General features: G+C 39.9%; 1 protein-coding gene across 7 annotated transcripts in view; it reads right to left on the reverse strand.

The window, feature by feature from the left end:
- Positions 1-23,687, reverse strand: part of DIDO1 (death inducer-obliterator 1) — a 68,166-nt gene that overhangs the window by 39,511 nt on the left and 4,968 nt on the right. Inside the window, exons 2-8 of one of the 7 annotated variants that reach the window (XM_053394463.1) lie at positions 14,404-14,585; positions 13,022-13,220; positions 10,582-10,680; positions 6,838-7,711; positions 5,131-5,449; positions 1,705-1,911; positions 18-216 (exon numbers count right to left, since the gene is read on the reverse strand). In XM_053394463.1, the coding sequence (XP_053250438.1) occupies positions 18-216; positions 1,705-1,911; positions 5,131-5,449; positions 6,838-7,711; positions 10,582-10,680; positions 13,022-13,220; positions 14,404-14,571 (2,065 nt within the window). In that variant the 5' untranslated portion in view covers positions 14,572-14,585. Of the gene's footprint in view, positions 1-17; positions 262-1,704; positions 1,912-5,130; positions 5,450-6,837; positions 7,712-10,581; positions 10,681-11,246; positions 11,398-13,021; positions 13,221-13,674; positions 13,752-14,403; positions 14,586-23,687 lie in introns of those variants that run through there. The other 6 variants (XM_053394461.1, XM_053394462.1, XM_053394466.1 and 3 more) reach the window with 6 other exon arrangements.

Below are 23,687 nucleotides of genomic sequence, written 5' to 3' on the forward strand. Positions count from 1 at the left end.
CCCTGTGAAATACATACATTTGAACAACAGTGATGATGAAATGGCAGGAGTCTTTTCTGGCTTTACTGCATTATAATTATGATCGCTTGCCCAGGATGGTGTGCTGCTTTCTGAAGCTGGCTCTTTAGCAACTGTCTGAGTATTTGCTTCGGTCTTTACGGGTGCTGCCACGGTTTTCTTCATGATAATCTCTCTTTTTTCAGGAGCTGGTCTCTTCTGTGCGGAGAGAGGTTTGATACCGGCCTGTGTAACCAGCAGAACCTTAATCACTAAGTATTGCAATAATACAGTCATCATAACACAGGAGTAGAGGTCAGTTCGTTATGTATTGGAGAACTTGCAAACATCTCATACAACAAAATTCCATATTATATTTCTCTGCATGTCACCTCCAGAAACTATAACCCCTGGCTTGGGATCATTAGTATGCACAACACACAACTATAGTACAGTGAATGCAGATCATAATGGGTGGTTCAGCACCTGTTTGTAGCTGATGTTCTGCCAACCCATAGATTAACATGGGTGCAAAGGATCTGAAGCAAAGAACAACCTGCGCCTAACCGTGGTTCTAATTTGTTTGGGGAGCCTCCATGAGTACAGGAAGTTCCCCACTTCAGCGGTTTCCCTTCCCTGAACTGGTGGGTGACAGCAGGGGACAGGGAAGAGATTGAGTTTAGTGCACTCATGATCAAGTGACTGCACAGGGCAAATGTTTTCAAAATCATTCTCTATTCTGCAATAAATTGTTATGCTATTGCTAGGACCATTAAAAACGTAGATCTTTGCTCTCCATGAGTTGGTGAGCAACAGTGAGGCACAGCTTAGTGTGTTGATCCCTGTTCTCATGTATGCTTTTATAAGCAAGAACCTCTGTATGAGGCCATTGTGAGAACTGCATCAGCTTAATGAGATCAAATGGGGCACTAATCTGCAATTCTGAACCTGTGTGTGCCAGCAACATATCAAATATCTTTTTCAAGGAGTGTTAGAGTTTTGCTTTTTTTGATACCCTCTGGTCTTAATGTGGCTAACAATCTTAAGTTGTAGATTGCTTTGTAACTAGTGCTATAAAACAGCATATTCTTAGGGGAGACAGCAGTTCTTTTAATGATTCTGTAAAGGAAAGCAGACATATATATGATAATGCTGCTCTCACAGGAACGGTGGTGGGATTTAGGATGGAAAATGTGACACCCCCCCCCTTACAACACCAGAAGTTGTGATCATTCAAATTAGCTAAATGGATAGAAGATTCAGGACACACAAAAGGAAATACTTCACACAGTATAAAATCATCGAAGTATGATAATAACCAACATAGACTGCTTTAAATGGGAATTAGTTAAATTTCTTGAGTATAAGGCTATCAATGGTTATATACTACAGGAAGAAAATTAATTACCATACTAAGGTAAACAACAGTGGAAATGCCCTGCTTGTCCATTTCTCATAAGCCACAGAGGGAACAGGATGGTGGACTAGATAGGCATTTGTTCTGATCCAGCAAAGATATTATGTTCTTAGTTAGATAGAATGATGAGATCTCATCAAGGGAGCACTCAAAATAACTTGATGAAAAATCTGGATCTTTTACCATGCAAATGATTTTTTTTCTATTTTACAAAATGTCTGTTCCTCCAAGATCTCCCTCTGTGTGTGGTGTGGGAAGGGCTATTTACTTCAAAAACAATTCAGACTTACCATAGGCTGAGGTTTTACGGCAACAGCTCGTTCAACTTTTGGTTTGGTCTTCTCTTTTGGCTTTTGCTCTTTGCCTTCACTTAGAAACTTCATGGTGGCTGCAGCATGTTTGAGAATGCATTCATGACCACAGTACACAGAACCTGACTGAGCAACATTAGAACACCCTGGGCCAATGCAGCTGGCTGCTTCAGGCTCTTCAACTACCTGAAGAACAGCACAAGAAATTTAAAAAGAAAAGAAAAATGTTTAACCTCTTTATCACTGGCAAGATTTTGACACAACAATGCTAAAAACAGAGCTGTCTTACATGCACTTTGACAAAGCTCAGATATATTTTAAAGACTTGCTTTTCCTAATGGTGGTTTGCTCTTCTATTTTTCATCTGTTTCTATCTTTTTTATATGTGTTCATGTGCTAAAGACTGTCTGCATTTTGCAATCTATAGGTGTTTTTCTTACTCAAAGTTTCTGCATGTATATTTGGATGTACATTCTAAAAAGATTTGTAGAACTTGGGTTTTTGTTTTTTTAGAAATAGTCAAGTCTACTCAGGATGAAACGGTTAAATCTACTATGATAAAATGGGCACAAGATGTTGGACATAATATCATGTTTGCAGACTGGGAAAAGTTGTGGAACACCGGTATGAAATTCACGGCATGTAATGCCCTAAGAGAGAATATTATGAAAATGATTTACAGGTGGTACATGACCCCAGTCAAGCTTGCAAAAATCTATCACTTGCCTGATAATAAATGTTGGAAATGTAAGGAAAATGAAGGCACATTTTTTCACCTTTGGTGGACGTGCCCAAGGATTAAGGCTTTCTGGGAGATGATATATAATGAATTGAAAAAGGTATTTAAATATACCCTACAGAAGAAACCAGAGACCTTTCTCCTGGGCATAGTTGACCAATCGGTGTTAAAGAAGGATAGAACTTTTTTTATGTACGCCACAACAGCAGCAAGAATACTTATTGCAAAATATTGGAAGACACAAGATTTACCCACTTTGGAAGAATGGCAGATGAAGGTGATGGACTATATGGAATTGGCGGAAATGACCGGCAGGATTCGAGACCAGGGAGAAGAGTCAGTGGAGGAAGATTGGAAGAAATTTAAAGATTATTTACAGAGATATTGTAAAATTAAGGAATTTTAGAATAATGTTGGACTGGAACTAAGTGGTTTCTAGCTGTGATGGGCTAAAAGAATATGAAAAAATGGGTTTATATAAGTAAAAATCTAAGAGTGTAATAATTTAAGAATGAGATCTGGGTAGCAAAAAGAGGGAAAGAAATTGTTGAATTAATAACTTGAACTTGGAATACAAAAAAAGGGTGGTATGAGGAGGTCCTAGAAACAAGTAAATGAAAAATAAGGAGATGGAAAGATTGATTGTTTTTAACAATTTTTGTTGGATATTTTTTCTTTTTTGTTGTTTTTTCTTTTTGTTTTTTTGTAATGTAAAATCCTTAATAAAAATTATTATAAAAAAAGAAAGAAATAGCCAAGTCTACTTGACTACTTAGTCTACTTGACTAAGAAGGGTAACGTTAAGTTCTGACACAGTGACAACCTCTACGAGCAAGGCCAGTGGGGATGCGAAATCTACTTTTTGCCTTCTGGGAGGATTCCTCCCACGTAAAGGTGAGCTGTTATCTAGACTAATCAGTGTAAATTCATAAGTGAATGAAAGGAGTTCACAGAAAGAATGCTTTCCACCCTTTCTCTCCCCCCACCAAGGCTGCCTGGAAGACTGGGGCCCTCGCCTGAACCTCATCGGAATGAGTGTAGGGAAAGTAAAGAGATAATCTGAAATGCAGACATCTCATTTGATTTAGGACATTTCTCCTTCCCTTTGCATCCCCCTGTACTCCATTCCTCACTTTCTAAATACTCTTTGGTTGGTCTCCCATCTCTCAACTCTGTTCTGTTTCCTCCACCCCAATTTCTGGTATGTTCCACACTTTGATAATCTATTCCAGAATAGGTATGTCTTGAATTATGCTTTTACTAGAAACTAGGGATTAGCAAATTCCATATTAGTTCATGGTAAGTTCTACTCATGGAGTTATAGATCACGTATAGTATAAGATTAAGTGAAATTTGCATAATTTGTCTACTATAATAATTTGCCTCCAGAATCTGGTGCTGTCATCTGGTTTATTATCAAATGTGTGGAGGAAGGATCTGCTTTAATAATTCATCTCCCAACAGTTATGCTGATTATTTTTATAAATCTTACTTATTTTATAAAGTGAAAGTAGATTTGGGCCTTTTCAGGCAAGACCAATAGAAAAAGGATTTAGATTATAGCACATTGCAATAAAAATGCCAGAACTCTCTAGTAACATCTAATCAACTCTACAACAACAGAAATTGAAATCACATACAGTGGTATCTTAGGTTATGTTACCTTCGGGTAATGTAATTTCGAGTTACAAACGTGGCAAACCCGGAAGTGTACACTTCCGGGTTTCACCGCGCGCACATGCACAGAAGCGCTCTACTGCACCGTGTGCGTGTGCAGAAGCGGCACCTCCGGATATGGACTTTCCGGGGTGAGTACGGACCCCCTGGGCGAATTAAGTTCATATCTGGAGGATCCACTGTATAGCCTTGATAGGTATGGAGCTTGATCCTCCAAATGTTCTTGGACTCCAACTTCCACCAAACCTAGCCAAAATAGCCAATAGTTAGGGATGATGGGAATTGCAGACTAACATTTGCAGGGTCAAAGACTTCCTATTCCTGATATACAGAAACCTAGGAAGCAATTAGCAACTTCTGAGATTCAGAAATGAGCAGAGGCTTTCATAATAATCTGTTCCCTATTTTTAAAATAACTGAAGCACAAGACATAAAGAAATTATGGTTATGGATAGCTATTCCATATCTTAAATTGATATTCATGCAGCAGGGTGTGTGTGCTATAACTACTCCATACGAATATGTTGTTCCCTCACCCCACCTTTTCCTTCTTTGTATACAGGATAAATAGGACAATTGTGGAAGGAGATACTTAGGGGGTAGGAAATAGAGAGAAAAGAGAAAGCATTTTGTTAATGTAATGTCTAAGAAACTTGGTAACATTTAAACAAACAAACATCCAATTATAGCCCTATAGCAAGGGAGAACTAAGACAGAATGACAGAAAAGCATGCAGATGCAACCAAGGTAGCTAAGAATGAGCAATACTTCCCCATTTCCTCTTCTAAAATATATTAGTATTCTGATTCACTAAGTATAATGAATTACCTATATCTAAGTAGTGTATTTGCTTAATACTATAACTAACATACAAAAAATACAAAATTTAATTATACCTAGGGTGACTTTTTCTTTCACTTCAGTTCTGAACCAGAGCAGTTGCACTAGAAACACACTTAGCCTCATGTCACTACAAATTAAATACTCACTGGTTGAAATATTTTGAGCTTTTTCTTTCCACTGGGATTTGCAGCCTTTTCAATCCGTCCCTTGATTCCTTGGTCTTCAATGGACTTTTGCTCAACAGTTCCTATGCTTGTAAGCTCTGTGCCATCACCTGTTACCTGTCCCAACATGGTTTGTTGTTGGTCTGCATCCATAACTGTCTCATCATGCACCTGCAGAATGGTGCAATTTGGGCAGATATAGTCCTCTCCATTCCTTTCCAAGAGTCGCCCACGAGCCTCTGAAATCCCTACGCAGTTTCCATGAAACCATTCCTCACATCTATCACAACAAATCATAAACCTAAAAAAGGAAAGGGTTGGCAAAAATAGATCATTAATGTGAAATACTTCAGTTTTACAAAATCTGTCTGATTACAATCAAATACAGTCAATAAAATTTGTTATATCACCACCACAACAGTAAATAAAAAAGATCCCACATCTATATGAAATCAGACAAAAGCTTACTTCGTTATCCCATTTAACTCTTTTCTTTACATAATTAAACGCCCAAATGTCTCAGTAAATGCTGCAATTTAACACTGCCTTCACCCCTACATGACTCCCACTGCTTTGCTAAACCCATATACGATTGTCTTTCTTTGTCACCTTTGCATTCCTACAGACTACCCAGGAACAACAGTGGCTTCAAGTTACAAGAAAGGAGATTCTGACTAAACTTATGGAAAAGCTTTCTGATGTTAAGAGCTGTTCAACGGTGGAACAGACTCCATCGGGAGGTTGCGGACTCTCCTTCCTTGGAGGTTTTTAAGCAGAGGTTGGATGGCTATCTGTAATGGTTGCTTTATCTGAGATTCCTGCATTGAAGGGGGTTGGACCACATGACTCTCCGGGTCCCTTCCAACTCTACGATTCCATGATCCTATAACAAGCCTTCCCAAAACTGCATTTCCCCTTCCTGAAAATTCAGAGTACTACTTCCCTCTTGACTGATTAGACCATATGAACGCTTCCACCCTAAATTAGAACTTCTGTACCTCAGACTACTGGGACTGAACAATAGTGATAGATGTATGTGAAGGGCCATGTGGTAGCACAGCAGATGTATTTTAAATTGTGCATTCATAGCAACACAAAATTAAATTGTTGTTTGAAAGTTCCATATACATGCTCTCTCAACTGCATTCAACAACTATCCCTCTATTACTCAAAACTTTCAAACCTCTATAAAAAGATCTTGTACATAATAGACTGTCTCTTAAGAGCAGAAATTTCAAAACTGTCTATTTCATGTTTAAAGATTTTATCCAACTACTATACAGTGGTACCTCGGGTTACAAACACTTCGGGTTACGAACTCTGCTAACCCAGAAGTAGTACCTCAGGTTAAGAACCTTACCTCAGGATGAGAACAGAAATCACGTGCCAGTGGCACGACAGGCCCCATTAGCTATAGTGGTACCTCAGGTTAAGAACGGTTTCCGGTTAAGAATGGACCTCCAGAATGAATTAAGTTCATAACCAGAGGTACCACTGTAGCTATTTTAGAAACTATTTGGCGGCGGGGTTCAGGGGAGTTTGTGAAAAACTATTTTAACTTCTGTATATTTTAAAGTATGGCCATGAATTTTTCTTGATTTTACTACTTTATCTTTTGTAAACCACTTTGAGGGTTTTTTTACAATCAAGCGGTGTATAAATTTTATGAAATAAATAAGTAGGTAATACCTGTTGTTGTGAGGCTGCTGACAGATACAGTACAGAGTACTAGGATCATAAACTTCAGACTCTGATTTCCTCTTTTTGGATTCTTCAGGTTCATCCCCAGTATGCGCAGGAGATCTTCCTTCTTTCTTAACCTGAACTGCTTCACTCATTTCTTTGGGAACTGTTCCTTGATCTCCAGCCTCGGTATTGCCTATACTTTCTGGTTCTTGCTTTACAGCTATTTCGGTCTTAATTTGGTTGCCTGCTTGAACGTCAACTGTCTCTGTAGGATTTTGTTCTTGATGTTTTTTCCTGAGGCGATTCTGTAACTCTTTCAGAGTTAGTTCTGTAGGTTTCTGCTCGACACATTTCTTTCTTAGACGGTTCTGTAGCTCTTTCAGTGTTAACCCATCACTATCACTGTCAGATGAATCATCCTCCCTTTCCTCATAGTCATGTTCTTTAGTGGCTCTCCCTTTCCCAGCTGGCTGGCCCTTAATGTCCTTGGAGTGACACTTCTGAGACATGGCTTTTACATCTGACATGCTTTCTACACTGCCTTCAGAAGCAGTTTCAATGTCAGTAACATGGCAGGATGCTGGCTCGCTCAAGTCCTCAAGAGCTGTGGGAAGATTCTTTCTTCCTCTGCGCCTTACAGTTGTAAGAAATTCTTCTACCCGTTCAGTGCGTTTGGGCTGTCGCCCACTACGCCTAAGAGCCAGACTTTGCTGCTGTGGAGATGACTGTTCGGTGATGTCCATTTCAGCATCCCCTAAACCTTCACGCTTTGCAATTGTAGTTCTCCGAAACCCCCAAGTTTTCTTGAACTCCTTACTTGTGGGTTTAATTGATTTTTGTTCATCGTCATTGCTTTGCTCATTTTTGTCATCCAAAGCTGATGTTGAAGAGAAATGATACAAAGAATTGCATATTTTAAACATGGATTTTAAAATTGCCTTCCCATAAACAGTAACATGTTTTACACTTCTTCTTGTGTATGTTTCATTTTTGAACTTTTGAGCAAAAACATACTTCCTCGTGAAATTCCAACTAAACAGAGCGCAAGGTTATAGTAGAAACAGGGCATAGTGTTAAGTTTCTCTGTCCATTACACCTTGTTTTTCCGCACTTCTTCCCTTTCAGGCTTAATCAACAAAGGACTGTCAGCTCACCAATATGGCAGCTACCTATCCTGGCAATGGGTAGGTGGAGACTATGATCAAGATGAATGGACAACATATTACTCAGCCTATTATATAAAAGTCTAGTCAGAGCTATGAATTCACAAGTGCAACTAGCCACTTGTCTATTGGCTTGGATCAATCTTCCCCAAACTGGTAACCTACAAATGCTTTAGGTTATAACTCCCATCAGCCCTGGATAGTATGATGAAAATTGTAGCCCAACACATTGGAAGACATCAGGTTGGGGAATGCTGACCTATAATGAATAGGACATTCCCCAAATACAAGAGATACAATTATTTATGTTCTGTAGCAGCATGAGAGTCAAGTAAGTGAAAAGTTTTACTTATTTATTTTAAAAAATATCTATATACCGCTATTATCATAAAAATATCAAAGCAGTTTACATCTATCTACATACAGTGGTGCCTCGCAAGACGAAATTAATCCGTTCCGCGAGTCTCTTCGTCTTGCGGTTTTTTCGACTTGCGAAGCACGGCTATTAGCGGCTATTAACGGCTTAGCGGTTATTAACGGCTTAGCGGCTTTAAGAAAAAGGAAACAAACTCGCAAGACGTTTCGTCTTGCGAAGCAAGCCCATAGGGAAATTCGTCTTGCGGAACGACTCAAAAAACGGAAAACCCTTTCATCTAGCGAGTTTTTCGTCTTGCGAGGCATTCGTCTTGCGGGGCACCACTGTATATGTTTCCTGGTTCTGCTGGATCTCACAGCGGCTTTTGAAACCATCGACCATAACATCCTTCTGGACCGCCTAGAGGGGCTGGGAGCTGGGGGCACTGTTATACAGTGGTTCCGCTCCTTCCTCCTGAGCCGTGTTCAGAAAGTGGTTGTGGGGATGAGTGTTCAGACCCCTTGGCTCTTACTTGTGGGGTGCCTCAGGGTTCTTTCCTCTCCCCCTAGCTTTTCAACATCTACATGCAGCCGCTGAAAGAGATCATCAGGGGGTTTGGGCTGGGTGTCCATCAGTATGCGGATGATACCCAGCTCTACCTTTCAAATCAGAACCAGTGAAGGCGGTGAAGGTCCTGTGTGAGTGTCTGGAGGCGGTTGGAAGATGGATGGTGGCTAACAGATTGAGGTTGAATCCTGACAAGACAGAAGTACTGTTTTGGGGGGACAGGAGGCAGGCAGGTGTGGAGGACTCCCTGGTCCTGAATGGGGTAGCTATGCCCCGAAGGACCAGGTGTGCAGCCTGGGAGTCATTCTGGACTCACAGCTGTCTATGGAGGCACAGGTCAATTCTGTGTTCAGGGCAGCTGTTTACCAGCTCCATCTGGTACGCAGGCTGAGACCCTACCTGCTCGCGGACTGTCTCACCAGAGTGGTGCATGCTCTAGTTACCTCTCGCTTGGAATACTGCAATGTGCTCTATGTGGGGCTACCTTGGAAGGTGACCCGGAAACTACAACTAATCCAGAATGTGGCAGCTACACTGGTGACTGGGAGTGGCCACCGAGACCACATAACACTGGTCTTGAAAGACCTACACTAGCTCCCAGTATGTTTCCGAGCACAATTCAAAGTGTTGGTGCTGACCTTTAATGCCCTAAACGGTCTCGGTCCAGTATACCTGAAGGAGCGTCTCCACCCCCATCGTTCTGCCCAGACACTGAGGTCCAGTGCCAAGGGCCTTCTGGTAGTTCCCTCGCTGTGAGAAGCCAAGTTACAGGGAATCAGGCAGAGGGCCTTCTTGGTAGTGGCACCTGCCCTGTGGAACGCCCTCCCACCAGAAGTCAAAGAGAAAAACTACCAGACTTTTAGAAAACATCTGAAGGCAGCCCTGTTTATGGGAGCTTTTAATGTTTAATAGACTATTGTATATTAATATTCTGTTGGAAGCCGCCCAGAGTGGCTGGGGAAACCCAGCCAGATGGGCAAGGTATAAATAATAAATAATTATCATTATTATTATCATAAAGAGTGTATCAGAGACCAATAACTATTAAAACTATTTACTTTCATCACAAATCAATGGAGACTATGATCAGTATTATTACAGTGGTACCTTGGTACTCGAATGGCTTGTCTCCCGAACAAATTGGCTTTCGAACGCTGAAAACCCGGAAGTATGTTTGTGAACGTTTTTGGGAAGCCGAACATCCAACACGGCTTCCGCTTGAGTGCAGCCAATCAGAAGCTGAACTTTTGTTTTTGAACCGTTTTAGGGAGTCAAATGGACTCCCAGAATGGATTACGCTCGAGAACCAAGATACCATTGTATAGGCAATTGGAACCTTTAACAAAAGGTTTCAGTGTCAGGTGTTTGAGATTCCAGCTACTTCATTCGTCTTTCCCCAGCAATTAGCATTCTGTGACCAGTGCACATGCTCAGTCATCACTGGGCAGTTGCCTCCTACTTATTTTGTTTAAAAAAAATACTTTTGTACTTCTGCAAACCTTGAGGTCACCACCAACCTTCCAATATATATCTCTTGTGAATAGGTGGTACAGTTTTGGCTATATAAGCAATAGTACTCACAGCCTAATCATCAGAAATGGAAGTAATTACAATTAGAAGCTTTATTCAGGTTAAGACACTTTCCTAAACAAAATAATTTACCAAGAGAACGGGTTTCCATATTAGATTCAGAATCCAGTGCCAGAGATTCCAGATTCTCTTCTTTCACACCAGTGATAACACTATTCCCAAATGTCACCCCTGAAAAAGAACAAACACAAAAGGTTTTTAACACTGATTTACTTTCAACCTGATAAACATGGAAAAGCAAATTAGCTATTTCATTAAAATATTTAGATTGGGATGGGGCACCTTTTTCAGCCTGAAGCGACATTCCCTTCTGAGGATCACAGGTGGGGACAGAGACAAAAATGGGTACAGCAACTAATGTACAGTGGTGCCCCGCAAGACAAATGCCTCGCAAGATGAAAAACCCGCAAGACGAAAGGGTTTTCCGTCGCGGAGGCGCTTCGCAAGACGAATTACCTTATGGGCTTGCTTTGCAAGACGAAAACGTCTTGCGAGTCTCGCCATTTCCCCCCGCTCCCCCCCCTTTTCAAAGCCGCTAAGCCGTTAATAGCCTTTTAACAGCTTAGCCGCTAATAGCGCTAAATCGCTAATAGCGCTAATCCGCTAATGGGGTTGCTTTGCAAGACGAAAAAACCGCTAGACGAAGAGAATCGCGGAACGGATTCTTTTCGTCTTGCGAGGCACCACTGTAGGTTTGTTTTTGGAGTAGACTACTTTCTATAGACACATACACACACCCTCTACTATCCATCCAGGCAAGCAGCTAGAGACTTCATCAGCATTCAAGGACACATTGCAACTAGGTAGAAACAACCTTGGTTGTGAAGCAGGGCCAATGAGGGGTGAGGCCTGGAAAGAGTCCCGAAGGGATTTAGACAGCTGATGACTCTTAAAAAAGCAGAACATCACTAGTTTTGTAATGGTCCTACAGTTACAGCATATTTTGAACACAGCACACATATTGTCTAAAGGGTCAATCTTCAAGGAAGAGCTGGGAAATGCTTCTGTCTGAAACCGTGGACAGCTCCTACCAGTCACTATCAACAATGCCAAGCTAGATGGGCCAACAGCCTGACTCTATAAGGCAGCTTCCTACCCTATGAATGCACCATTGTGTTTATTTTAGCATGTGTGGAATCCAAAGTATGTTGTCTGTTACATTAAATATAGCTTGAAGGGAACAGGTTAGACAATTAAAGCATGCACTTGCTGAAACATGCTCCCACACTTGCCTTCTTCCCAACTCCACAATCGCTGTCTACCAGAAACAAACCTAGCAGTACTCTAGGTGTGCTGCAGCATAATACAAGGTACTTCCAGTTTCTCCCCTGCCCACCCCTGCCTGAACACAGAAACCAACCATATAGCTTTCTGGTCTCCCCTTTACCTATAACCTCAGTTATGCTACTCTGAATAGAGCAACTGTTACCATACACATCAGCGGCACTAGGGCTCCCACTCCAGTGACTGCTCATAATCCAAGAATGGTGTCTGAATAGGAAGCATGTTCTGTAGATCACAAACTGGTCTGTAAGTCTGCCTTCCTACATTTCCCATGCCCACTGAGACCCTGACAATTTTCACCAGTCACCCCATACAGTATTAGAGAGACAGCACATTCCATTAAAGGACTTCCTGAGATACTGAATCTAGGCAAGACTCGTTCACAAGATATTGGAAAAATCTTCTGGATTGGGGTCCATGCCTTTGTCCTATGGAATAGCAGGGAAATGAGTAACAGCCCTACACAATCTTTGTACTGGGTGTGTCATAACATGATTTCTATAATTTTTTCTGCTTACAGCAAGCCTTCTCAAGTTGGACTTCCAACTTTTCAGAACTGAATTTCTTCAGACAGCTGTCCCCTGCCTAATTATCAACAAAGTCCCCAGCTTTGATCCGCAAAACTCCACAAACATGTTATATGACACAATGTCACACAGCAATGTGGACACAGCTAGGACTTGCTTTCATAATTACTGTATTTTCCCGTGTATAAGATGCCCCCATGTATAAGATGACTCCTATTTTTCCGAACCCAAAATTAAGAAATCAATATTTTAAACAGCAAACAGAACAACTTTGATATTTTATTAAACATTCAAAGCACTGGCAACAGCATGGCAACCCCCACTGGTGCCTGGGGCAGCAGCGAGGCGTGCCCCACCAACACTCAAGATCGCCCAAAGTTGAGCTTTTTTGGGGAGATTGCCCAAGCCAGGCACCTGGGAGGGACAGTTTAATCCCTGTGCATTCACCATCCATGTATAAGACCCCCCTTAATTTTTGACTAATTTTTTTTAGCAAACAACATTGTCTTATACACAGAAAAATAAAGTACAATAGAATTCTGAAGAGACTGCAATACAACAGAACACAGTATATAATTAAGATCTTAATATATGTTTACTTTGGATAGTAAAGAAAGGTTATGAAATAAGAAGGTGGATCCTAATTTCCAGAAAAAGCAAATGAAATAGAATAGGCTCCAATATCCTCTAAATGCTTTTACCTGACATAGCATTAGAGGATGCCAGTATTTTTTCTCCCTCTTGACTTAAACCAAAGGAAGAATCACTGGAGGGCAGAAGCAAGTCACTCAGCATAAGCCCTACAGTGCAGGCTGTTCTGGGGAAGTCAGAAGCACAAAGTTCATCTTGATGCCATCCTGTTGACTCCGAAACCAGCAATGCTGCACTTGGTTTGGCTGCCTGTTACAAAAAATGTATTTAGATTGTTGTTCACTTGCGTTACCACTTCTTACCCATTTGAAGTAAGAGATGCTGCTCACACTAACTAAATTATTAGAACTTGCACCAACGTATTTTTAAAGGGGATAATTTCATTACATTACATACAGGATGAAACCTATTAAGCATTAACCATTTGTGAATGCTACACTCGACCACAACTTTCAAAGTTTTGCCTCTATCAGTGTTTTACAGGAATGGAATTGGGCACAGGTATTTTTATAAATCAAAGAGTACTAAGGTAATTTATAGCTTCAAATTATTGTGAAGTCATAGAATGAATACTTGCAAAAGAAAAATCTTCATCCTACTATAAAATATGGGTATTCCTGTTTAAGGGATGATCTGAAGAACAAGTTACATGTTAAGGTTTTTGAACAGATCTTCAGTATTAAAACATCCCCTTGTTTCTTACTTTTGAGTTTTTCTTTCTAGAGCTTCTGCTGCCAGTTCTCGCTCTCCATCACTAACCCACACAGGGATTTGCCCAACCGACAAATCCCAACCGCCAGAAATCAAAAGCTTGAAGATTCTACCCCATCTCATTTAAAGGGACAGCACTCTAAATACTGTGTCAATACCATTTGTTCAGCGCAGAAAACAAAAAAAGAGATTGGGGGGGTTAAATTAAATATGGCCAAAACTGTTGTAAGTGCCATCTTCAGACAAAGCTAGGCTCTAACAACCACAAAAAATGCTACAGAAAAATCAAATGCAATTTTATTCTCTCAATTTATTTATGTTCTCAGATGATATGCCATACGCAAAAGGATAATTCTTCCCTAAAACTGCATTTTAAGATAGGGCTTATTATTTGGTTACCGCAGGGGAAATTATGTTAGCATTTTTTTGTTTTGTTTAGTTGTTTCCGACTCTTCGTGACCCCATGGACCAGAGCACGCCAGGCACGCCAAGTCTATGTTAGCATAGACTTTTGAAATGTTTCTTTCTCAAATAAACAGGGCATAAGTATTCCTCCTTGAATTGTATCAACCTTTAAGCAACATTATAATTCAACACCACTTACAGATAATGTGTGCCAACATATATCCTAGATGGCTTTCTAAATACTATGCAAATAAAGTCTACTAGGATAGGACAAGTTATCATGGGAGCCCTGTAACAACAATAAGGTATTTGATACCTTTACTAAACTGCCTTGTGTTTCACTGCTTGAAGCAGTGGCTACATCCCAGGAATCAGAGCTTGACGGCTGAAGAGATTCTGAGTTTAAGGAGCTTCCTTCCACGATGCTGCTTTGTAATAACCTCCCAATCTCCCTGTTAAGAAGCTCCAACTCATCACACATCATGCAATTTTAAAGATCTGCCAGAAGGAAGAGGGAAAAAGTTGGCTAATCATTTCTTGTTCAATTTTTTTTATAAAAGTATCTCTTTAATTCTAAAGCAAAACTAAAAGCCTAATCATCAGCTTATACTTTAATAATACTAAAAGTCATATCCCATCAGTTAGATGACAGAATAATTGGCCATTATGCAAAGAACGCATATTATACACTAAACCCCTAATGTGTTTAATTTTGGGGGAAAGTAATTAGACATTACTTTAGCATAAAGAGCAGTTGGCATACAATTTGCTCACTTCCTTCTGCTGGAAATCCTCCACTGCATTGGAGAATACATTGCAATTTTACTCTACCCTGGAGCAAGGGGATAATATTGTATGTTAAACACAAGCTGGCTGAGCAGGGTCAGCTACCACATGTGGATGACTCCCACAAGACTTAACAGAGGCCCCTTTTCTCAAACTCTCCCAAACCAAGAGCAAGGGCATCATGCAAAAAATGCTGCAGGGAACAGGCCTATTTATAAACAGCTTTCAAAAGGTAAGGTAAACAGCTTTCAAAAGGTTTACCGATTTTGCAAGCATATATATACACAATGAGGGGAGGGGGATCTTGGGTCTGAATTGGGTGGACGCAGGCACAAAGGTGTCATTAGAGTGAATATAAGTGCTGCCACATGATTGGTGATTGGGTTGGATAGTCAAGTTAATGGGACTGACCAAGTCAGGCTTCTTTAACCTCAGCCCTGCAGATGTTTTGAGACCACAGTTCCCAGCATCCCTGACCACTGGTCCTGCTAGCTAGGGATCATGGGAGTTGCAGCCAAAAACATCTGGAGGGCCGAGGCTGAGGAAGCCTGGACCAAGGCATCCATTTTTATGTCTAAAGAACTGATAATGTACAGATGTGTGTCATAGAAACAACTAGCTAGTGTTGTTTCCAGAAGGAGGGGGTAGGTCTTCCATCCCTCACCTGGTTGGAGACCAAGGCACCCTAGCAGTAGAAGAATAAGAAGTCAGGGTCTAGCTTTTGCCTCGTGTCCTCTGGAGCCGGGAAGACACAGAGGCCTGACTTGCTCTTTGTGATTAAACCAAAGCTATGGCTTTCAGGACCCTCCCTAGAAATCAAATGGAAGAGCAAGATCCGTTGGGACTCTGTAAGCCCTTCAAACTTATTGCTCAGTTAGTATATGTGTGTAAATAAAATCACACAATGTGGAGACACTACAGACTCCAGTGACTTTTATTCTAAGGAAATCAAAGCCAGGATAACCACTTGAAGAATAACCCTTGAAGTCTCTCACCACTTGGAAATTGGGATGGGTGTTACAGTATTTATGCACAGCAGAACTCTTAACAAAAGGCAGGCTTCAATTCCAGCACTGCTAGGCTTGCCTACAGATGTTCCCTTTTACGTAAATGCCAAATCAGGAAGATCCTATTCCAGGCTCCTGAAGCTACACTGCAAGCTCAAGGAAACCTACATATAATCAATTGTTAATGTTTTAGTCACATCTCCAGTCTGCTTCTAACAACCATCTGGTAGAAAGCGTTCACTAACTTGAAAATATTTTCTATTAACATTATCAAGTTAGCAACCTAAGTTTTGTGCATATTTGTGTGCAATCCGTGCTCATACTTGCATGTAAAGCCATTTGCCTTTTCTGAATGCAGCTTCTGAAAATCCCTCAAGTTCTGGTGGAGCCACAGTCAAAAGGGAGCTACAGTCTATAGAGACCCTGAACTCTTGCTCAAACAAATGAGTAATTTCCCCATCTGGCATGTTGGATACTGACCTGCATATACATTGTCTATGGTGTTAGGATTTGCAAGCTTCAAATAACTATTAACCAATTACATCATATGGGGATGTGATTAAGTTTTAAAAGCAGCACTGGAGATTGCAGTGTCTGCAATACTAGATGCAAAACACAGACAAGTGTTATTAATCAGTAGGTCCATAATGTGAAGGGGTCACTAAGAGCAAGTTGCAGCAGAAACACCAGAAATGGAGTAGCAGCCTTGGCCAACCCACATTTCCATTGTGCCCTTCCCAGCTCAGCCCCTCCACAGCAGCTGACAAGCAAGGGTGATATAAAATGACTGATCTAAATCATTCCAAGGAATACCAATGTGACATTACTGATTCTCGTGGCTTTCCATTTAAAACAGCCATTTTTCCTAAACATAAATACAATTTCCTTCTTTACTATGCTATCAGTATTCTGATAGATTCAAAGGTTCTTATAACACTAATGTGTCGGGTTGCAATATAGTTCAGAACCTTTGATCACAATCTTTTGACTACAGAAATATATCTACATTTGTACTGGAATAGGTTTTTTTATGTGAGAGGAAGGATGGGATATAAATTCAATAACTGAAATATATGCATAGAGACTAGGGATGGCAAAATATGTGAATACATATGCAACTACTTTAGGATCACTTACTGGAAAACTTAATTGTTCAGAACTTTTCAAAAGCTAGAGTTGATGTTAGTTGGACCAAACGTGTTTTCTTAACATAAATTTGGGAAACATGACACTGCTGTGAGCTCAGTTAGTGAGATAATATAGAGTACAAGATCACACAGTATGGCTTAGCAGTCACCCATCTGAGTACAGGACGAAACTCCCTGGATTCTAGCACATATGACGACTCACAATCCATGCCAGTAGGAATTATAATAAATATCAGTTGTAACATCTGCTTACTCTGCCAAAGCTCTTTTTTGGATTAAAAAACAGGCAACCCCCACCCCCCGTTTTACAAATGGCAATGGAATAGAATTGAAAATACACTGTATGGTTTAGAATATTTGTATTATATGTTGATTTTGTTTTAAGCTTATTTAAGAAATGTGTATTTTTAAGAAATAGCTAAAATTCATGGCTGGGATCTCAAAGAGTTACTTGTATATACTTAAAAGACTGCACATGCCTAACAGAATTTTATCAGTTAGAAGAACCCATCTCCTATCGCCCAATCTGCCTCTGAAGCATCCCTCAGTTTCAACAGTGCTGCAATTATTAGGAATATGACCTGTTATCATCAGATTGTTAACTTGAAAGTAATGTGACAGAAACACTAAACTGTGGATCATGACCATTAAATCAATCTATGTAGAAAGGAAGAAAAGAGAATCCTATCAAACACTATCAATCTAATAGTGTCTACAAAGCAGATGCTGCCACCATCAAAACATCTCATGTTACAGTACTGTATAATTATAATCATGCACAGTATTTATAACAAAATAAAATGACTCTTTTACAGTACATAATTAGAAACCTACCAGATAGGATTCTGCTCTAGCCCTGCTTCACAACATAAAGCAACGAACACCCTAAAATCTTCACAACCTTATTGCTTTTCTGGGTTTGCAACAAAAAAACACTCACAGAAGCAAGCCAAGTATTTTAACATACTACAAGAGCAATCACAGCTATAAAACTATATTAAGCAATAAGATGTTAGTTTTCTCTTAGTATGACTTGTGGGAATTACAACACAGCATTTGTGCATAGATGTCTATTTTGCAACCAAAAACACATGGTATACCAAGTACTGGAATGATTTAAGTGACAAGTGTCTAGTTTTTTTCTAGTTATATTTCTATTGAAACTCATCCAGCATTAGTCAAAAGAGCATTAGTTTTAAGTATTTGACTTCTTTTTTCCATAGCCACGCAAAAGTGATATTTCTTCATTGTCGCTATTATCATAACACAACCAGACTTTGCCAACCCAGTTATCAACTTATTTGAAATACATCAATCTTTTCATTCTAGCCAAGATCTTGGAACAGCAGTTAAAAGAAAAAAACATGAAAATAAGCAGCCGAGCTACGCAAAGTCTTCATCCCTTTGTTGCTGTATATTATTTTCACCAGCAAAACTGAGCAGTGGATCTCTGAAGATAGACTCTTAAGTTGTCAACCTTTTCACAGTTAGCTGAATGTGTCCACAGCCGATCTGATCTTTTGCATTATATCTCTCTCCCCTTTTCACCAACAGTGTAACCCAAAGATCAGCAAACATTTCAAAATTTTCATTGTTAGGAAATAGCTAGAAATGCTTAGGAGAATTTAAGTAAATATAATGCATGGAGATGGAAAGTAAAAGGTAGACCCTATGTAAACAAAGTAAAAATGCATTCTAGCAAGACTAGTGGAAGAGGAAGTACAATGGTAGGAATAACTGCAAAGAGGTGTTCATCACTGCTTAAAATCTTTTCATAGAGTACATAGGAAAAACCACTGATCATCAAGAGCTATGCTATTCAACAAAAAAAGCCTAATTTAAGAGGGGGCAGAAATGAGCAATGAAAGCATTTTAATCAAATATTGCATTATGTAAGCTATTCTAACATCCTGTCCTGGACATTGCAATAGGACAGACGTCACCAAAGATCCACCACACTTTGAGGAGTTTCTCTAAGGATGTCACAAAAATGCATCAGAAATGCCTGTAATGTTTTTATGTCTCCTGAATAATGAATTTCCCTAGTGTATAAAACTCTATTAATACAATAATATTATATACAACTATACACGCACAAGCCATATAAAGATATGTATCGGTGCTCAGCAGGACCTATACACACAACGGAGAGCTCAACCTAAACAAGGCTCTCTGGAGCTTGCACAGAGCCAAGTCAACATGCCTCTCCCTTCCCACTCCAGCTCAAAGCTAGATGAGGGGAGAGGCAAGTCTACATACCACCACTCCCTCCACTCTGTCCACATCAAAGATGGATGTGGGAGGCAGGGGGATACTACTCAGCCAACCTGCCATGCTTCCATCTTAGAAGCTGAAGGGGGAAAGAGAATATGCGCTTCTGTAAGAAAGTATGTTGAGGGCTTGCCAATTTGGCCGTGCACAGCTGGGGTATATCTCTCAGCTTGGCTCTGCACTGGTCAGATGCTGCTCTGAAGAAGGATTGTTATTTTTTGCACACTGAAATGTCCACAAATTCAACATATAAGGTTATTTCTTTTGTTCCTCCTATCAACAACCTATACAGACTTTAGTGGCGTTTACAATGACATTCTGCTTCCTGTAACATGCTAGTAGAATAACGCTAGTGGAACCCTTGCAAGAAGAACTCTCATGATTACAGTACAATGTACTCAAAAATCTAACAGGGGGAAAGTGGAGCTAAAAGCAAAAACCAAAACTTTCCACAAATGGTGCTTGGTACAACGGTAGGTTCACACATTAGCCTGTTAATGGATATATTACAGAACCCTTTTTCTGTCTGTACTACCTCTTCAGAAGAAGGGAGGTGGTGTGCAAAATAAAGCAACTACAAATTCTGACACTTGCTCTGTCTTTTGTAATGCTCAAAGCTCCCAGCCAAGAGGGTTGCACCACCACAATCTATAGTCCTGGCCTCCAACATCACCCTCGCTCCCTCACACGCTTCCTTAACTCCTTGTTACTCTAGTGGAGTACTCCAGAGAAAACAGATGTTGCCAAAACAATAGAGATGTTTTACAACCGGGTATGATGGAATGCTGCAGACTGCTGCCAAAGGCGGCTAAGAGCCAGAACTGTGCAAAGCTGCGGCAGATGCTTTTTGACCAAAGCTGCAGGCTATGGATAGAGTCAACTGCTGAAAACATCCTTAGTTCACAGTGACATTCAACAATTCCAGAAAGACAATTTGGCCTAGATTTTAATTTTCCAATAACCCTTATGAAACATGGAACTATCAATATCCAACTCTTACAGTGACATCAGTAAGCCAACTCAATTCTGCTACATCTAACTGTCAGAAAACCACAATAAACTCTTGTCTCCAGCATTTTAGACAGGGACCAACTCTAACATGAACATTCTTTAACTGAAGGCTGGCAGGGATTATATCTAGGATTTATACAATCAAATAAGTGGAAGATAAAAAAAAAGACTGCTCATGTATACAATTTCGCACTATGATGCAGTACCATTCTCACACTAATGCCATCTACATCACAGCAATACAGTATATAAAGACCAGAGACCTGTACACAGAATGTGTACACATTACAAAGGGAAACATAGGTTGAAAAACATAGCATAAAGCAAGTTACTGTCCCTTCCTACAGTTCATTTGTGCATGAATCCTGCAGCTTATGCAATTTATATAAATTTTGTAGCTGATCCTCCAATATCCTCTGTCAGAAAGCCAGTTCAATTTTTTTTCATACACTTCCATACACTTTAGTTCAATATATGAAGTGTGCACCTAGTATACTGCTTTTATTGGGTTGTTGTTGTTGTTTGCAAAGCTTTCAGTGCACATTTTGCTCAAGGTGTCACCTCCCTGGGACATTGCTGCTGAACTATGTAAGTACTTTTAATCACAACCAGCATGCTAGCAAGCATTTTGAGATGAAATTATACCACCCTATTGATTTAAATGAACTGATTTTTCCCTATGTCCTCATGTACCATTTTGACACCAGCCAACATGCTAGTGGAAATGCAAAGGAACATACCTTACATATCATATTGCACTTGCTATTTTATTCTAGTCCATTTCATTTGCAGTTTTTTGGTTGGCTGTTTTGCATACATGTAATTCTTCAAAGCCAACACAAATATCCTTTCAATAAGCTAAAGAAATAATCAGCTTAATAGGCAAAATGAGATTTTCTTCCAAAGTGAAGACATTTTTGTGAATGTTCCAAGATCAGAGAAAACATTGTCCACACTTAGCACAATCTACCTGGAAGGTCCCTTTCACCAACACTCTGAGGTGAACATACCCATGTATAATTTGCAATTATTTCACTGAAATGGCAGAGTAGGCCTTTGTACAACCAGCTATGCAAATGAGTGCTATCTCCGTTTCAGGGTAGTCTAACATAATGGCACAATGAAAATATCAAATTCTATTTGTCTGACATTAACCTGGAAGTAACCAGCAAGGGTGGCTGAGTTTTTATCAAAATTATTTCTTACAGCGATGAATGGCACTATTTAGCAGGAAGAAACTCCAATGAAAATCCTCATTATTACATATTTTTACATGGCTGTTTATTTGTATATATTTTTAAATTTTATATATGGATGTTTTATGATGGCCTATATTTGTAATGCCTAACACAGGTTTGGCAAAGTAGAGTAGGCCTTTGCCAGTGAATTGTGACACTTCCTTGATTTCCAATAATAAAGAGTTATATTCAGACTTCACTCATATAACAGTATAGCAAGTCTAAACACTAAATTAAAAAATAGTGTTTTAAGATTCTTTAATCTAGTTAAAACCTCAATAAATATAATTTTTTTTAAAAAAGATTCTTTAATCTCTAGAATTTATTTGAGGGGGAAGGAATACAGATGAAAAGGTCTGGGGGAAAACAGGGAAAATTTGGGGGGGGGAAGAGTTTGATATAGTTTGAATATTCCAGACCTTTTTTTTCTGGGGGGGAAACACTTTGGGGGGGGGGGGAACGGGGGGGGGACCTGTTTTTCTCCAATTTCCCCCGTTTTTTTCCAGGCTTTCCCATCTAACTATAATTTGTGGAAATGCTTAGCCTATTGATGAGAACAGTGTGCATTCTTTACACGTATCTTATTCCTCCTTTTGTTCTTCCATCACTATTGCTTTTGTGGTGACTGCAGAAATGTGATGTGGATTTTGAGAAATAATTATTTGCTTCATACCAAAAGTGTTGTTATTTATTACCCACCCTTCACCCTAAGGTTGCAGGATGGGTTCTACCAGCACGAGGCCCAATAAGTTAACAGAAGCCTAAACAAATCTAGCACTTTGGGTAGTATTCAACGGAAACCATCCACTGACCAAAAAAATCTGTCAGCAGAACAGGGAGGAAGGAGGTTTTCAGTGATACCTCCCTCATCTTACCCTCTGTCTCCCAAGCTGTTTCAGACTTGACAGTATGGTTGTACTATTAATTCAAACCTTCAACTCTCCTGTGATTTTATTACTTTCCTCCAACATAATTCTACATCCAATTGCTCCAGCCCCAACTTAAATCTCTTAGTGAGACTAAGCTGACTACTTGTAGGCAAGGGTCACTGAATCAAATTTACTAAACTCTCTCATGACTGGGGTTCTAGTTTAGTTGTGCTGTGAAAAGCACAAAGCCCATAAAGTCGCTCTGGTTTCAATGATTAAGGTGATGGTGTTTCTTTCTGTAATCACCTGATAAGCCCTTTACATTCTGTTACAAAACTGAGTAATACTTATTTCCTTCCTAAAATGTCACTGAATTTTGACTTCTCAGAAAAAAAAGACTACTACCAAGGCACCATTCTGCACCAGACTTATTTGAGATATGACTTACTGTATATGCTTCTATCATGCATGCTGTACAGCCTCACCAAAAGAACAATACACTAGATATCTCATATAAAATACCTCAAATTATTTTCTGCTTCTAAGTTACAAAATATTTTCACTATATTTCAGTTTATCCCAGGTCATTCTCTAGTCAATCGTACCATTATAACAAGGGGAGCTTGCTTGCTCCACTTTCTCAAGCAGGACACAACAGAATGAAGCAGCCTGCTTCACACAGCTCCAATTCCTGAGTAGTGGGTTTTTTTCAAAGTGCTGGCCCAAACAGGTTGCAGGAGGGCACTACTTGGCCTCTGCTTCAGGAAGCAAAATTCCTTGAACTAGTACTGTTCTCAAGAGGTAGAAAGCTCAAGGTTTGCTTCCTAACAATAAGGGTGAACACTGGAGACATATGGTATCTTTGTAATACTTCTGTATTTACAAGTAAACACACTGATCATGGAGAACCATGCAGACATCCAGAGATAACAATAGGCAAAACAGCATAAATTCAAACAAGACATGAAGTTTGAGTCCCCAGTGCCATAAATCTGTTGGGTCCAACATGGGCCTTTCCAGAGCGAACCCTTTGGGGTCTGAGTGTGGCCTGCAACAACCCTACCATAAGCTAAGCAAATTACTGAACCATTTTCAGATCAAAAAATTTGAGTTTCTTAGAAGAGCAATGGAGTTAACCCAGCAATTGCGATCTTTCTTGCCATAGCATCTGCTTCTTCCACCACTAGTCCCTTTAATTACTAGCGCCATGTGCCAAGAAATGTGGAGTATAGTACTGTGAACTGGAGAGAAAAGAACACATAATTTATAA

This window comes from Podarcis raffonei, chromosome 6 (genome assembly GCF_027172205.1).
Source record: "Podarcis raffonei isolate rPodRaf1 chromosome 6, rPodRaf1.pri, whole genome shotgun sequence".
Classification (NCBI taxonomy): Eukaryota; Metazoa; Chordata; class Lepidosauria; order Squamata; family Lacertidae; genus Podarcis; species Podarcis raffonei.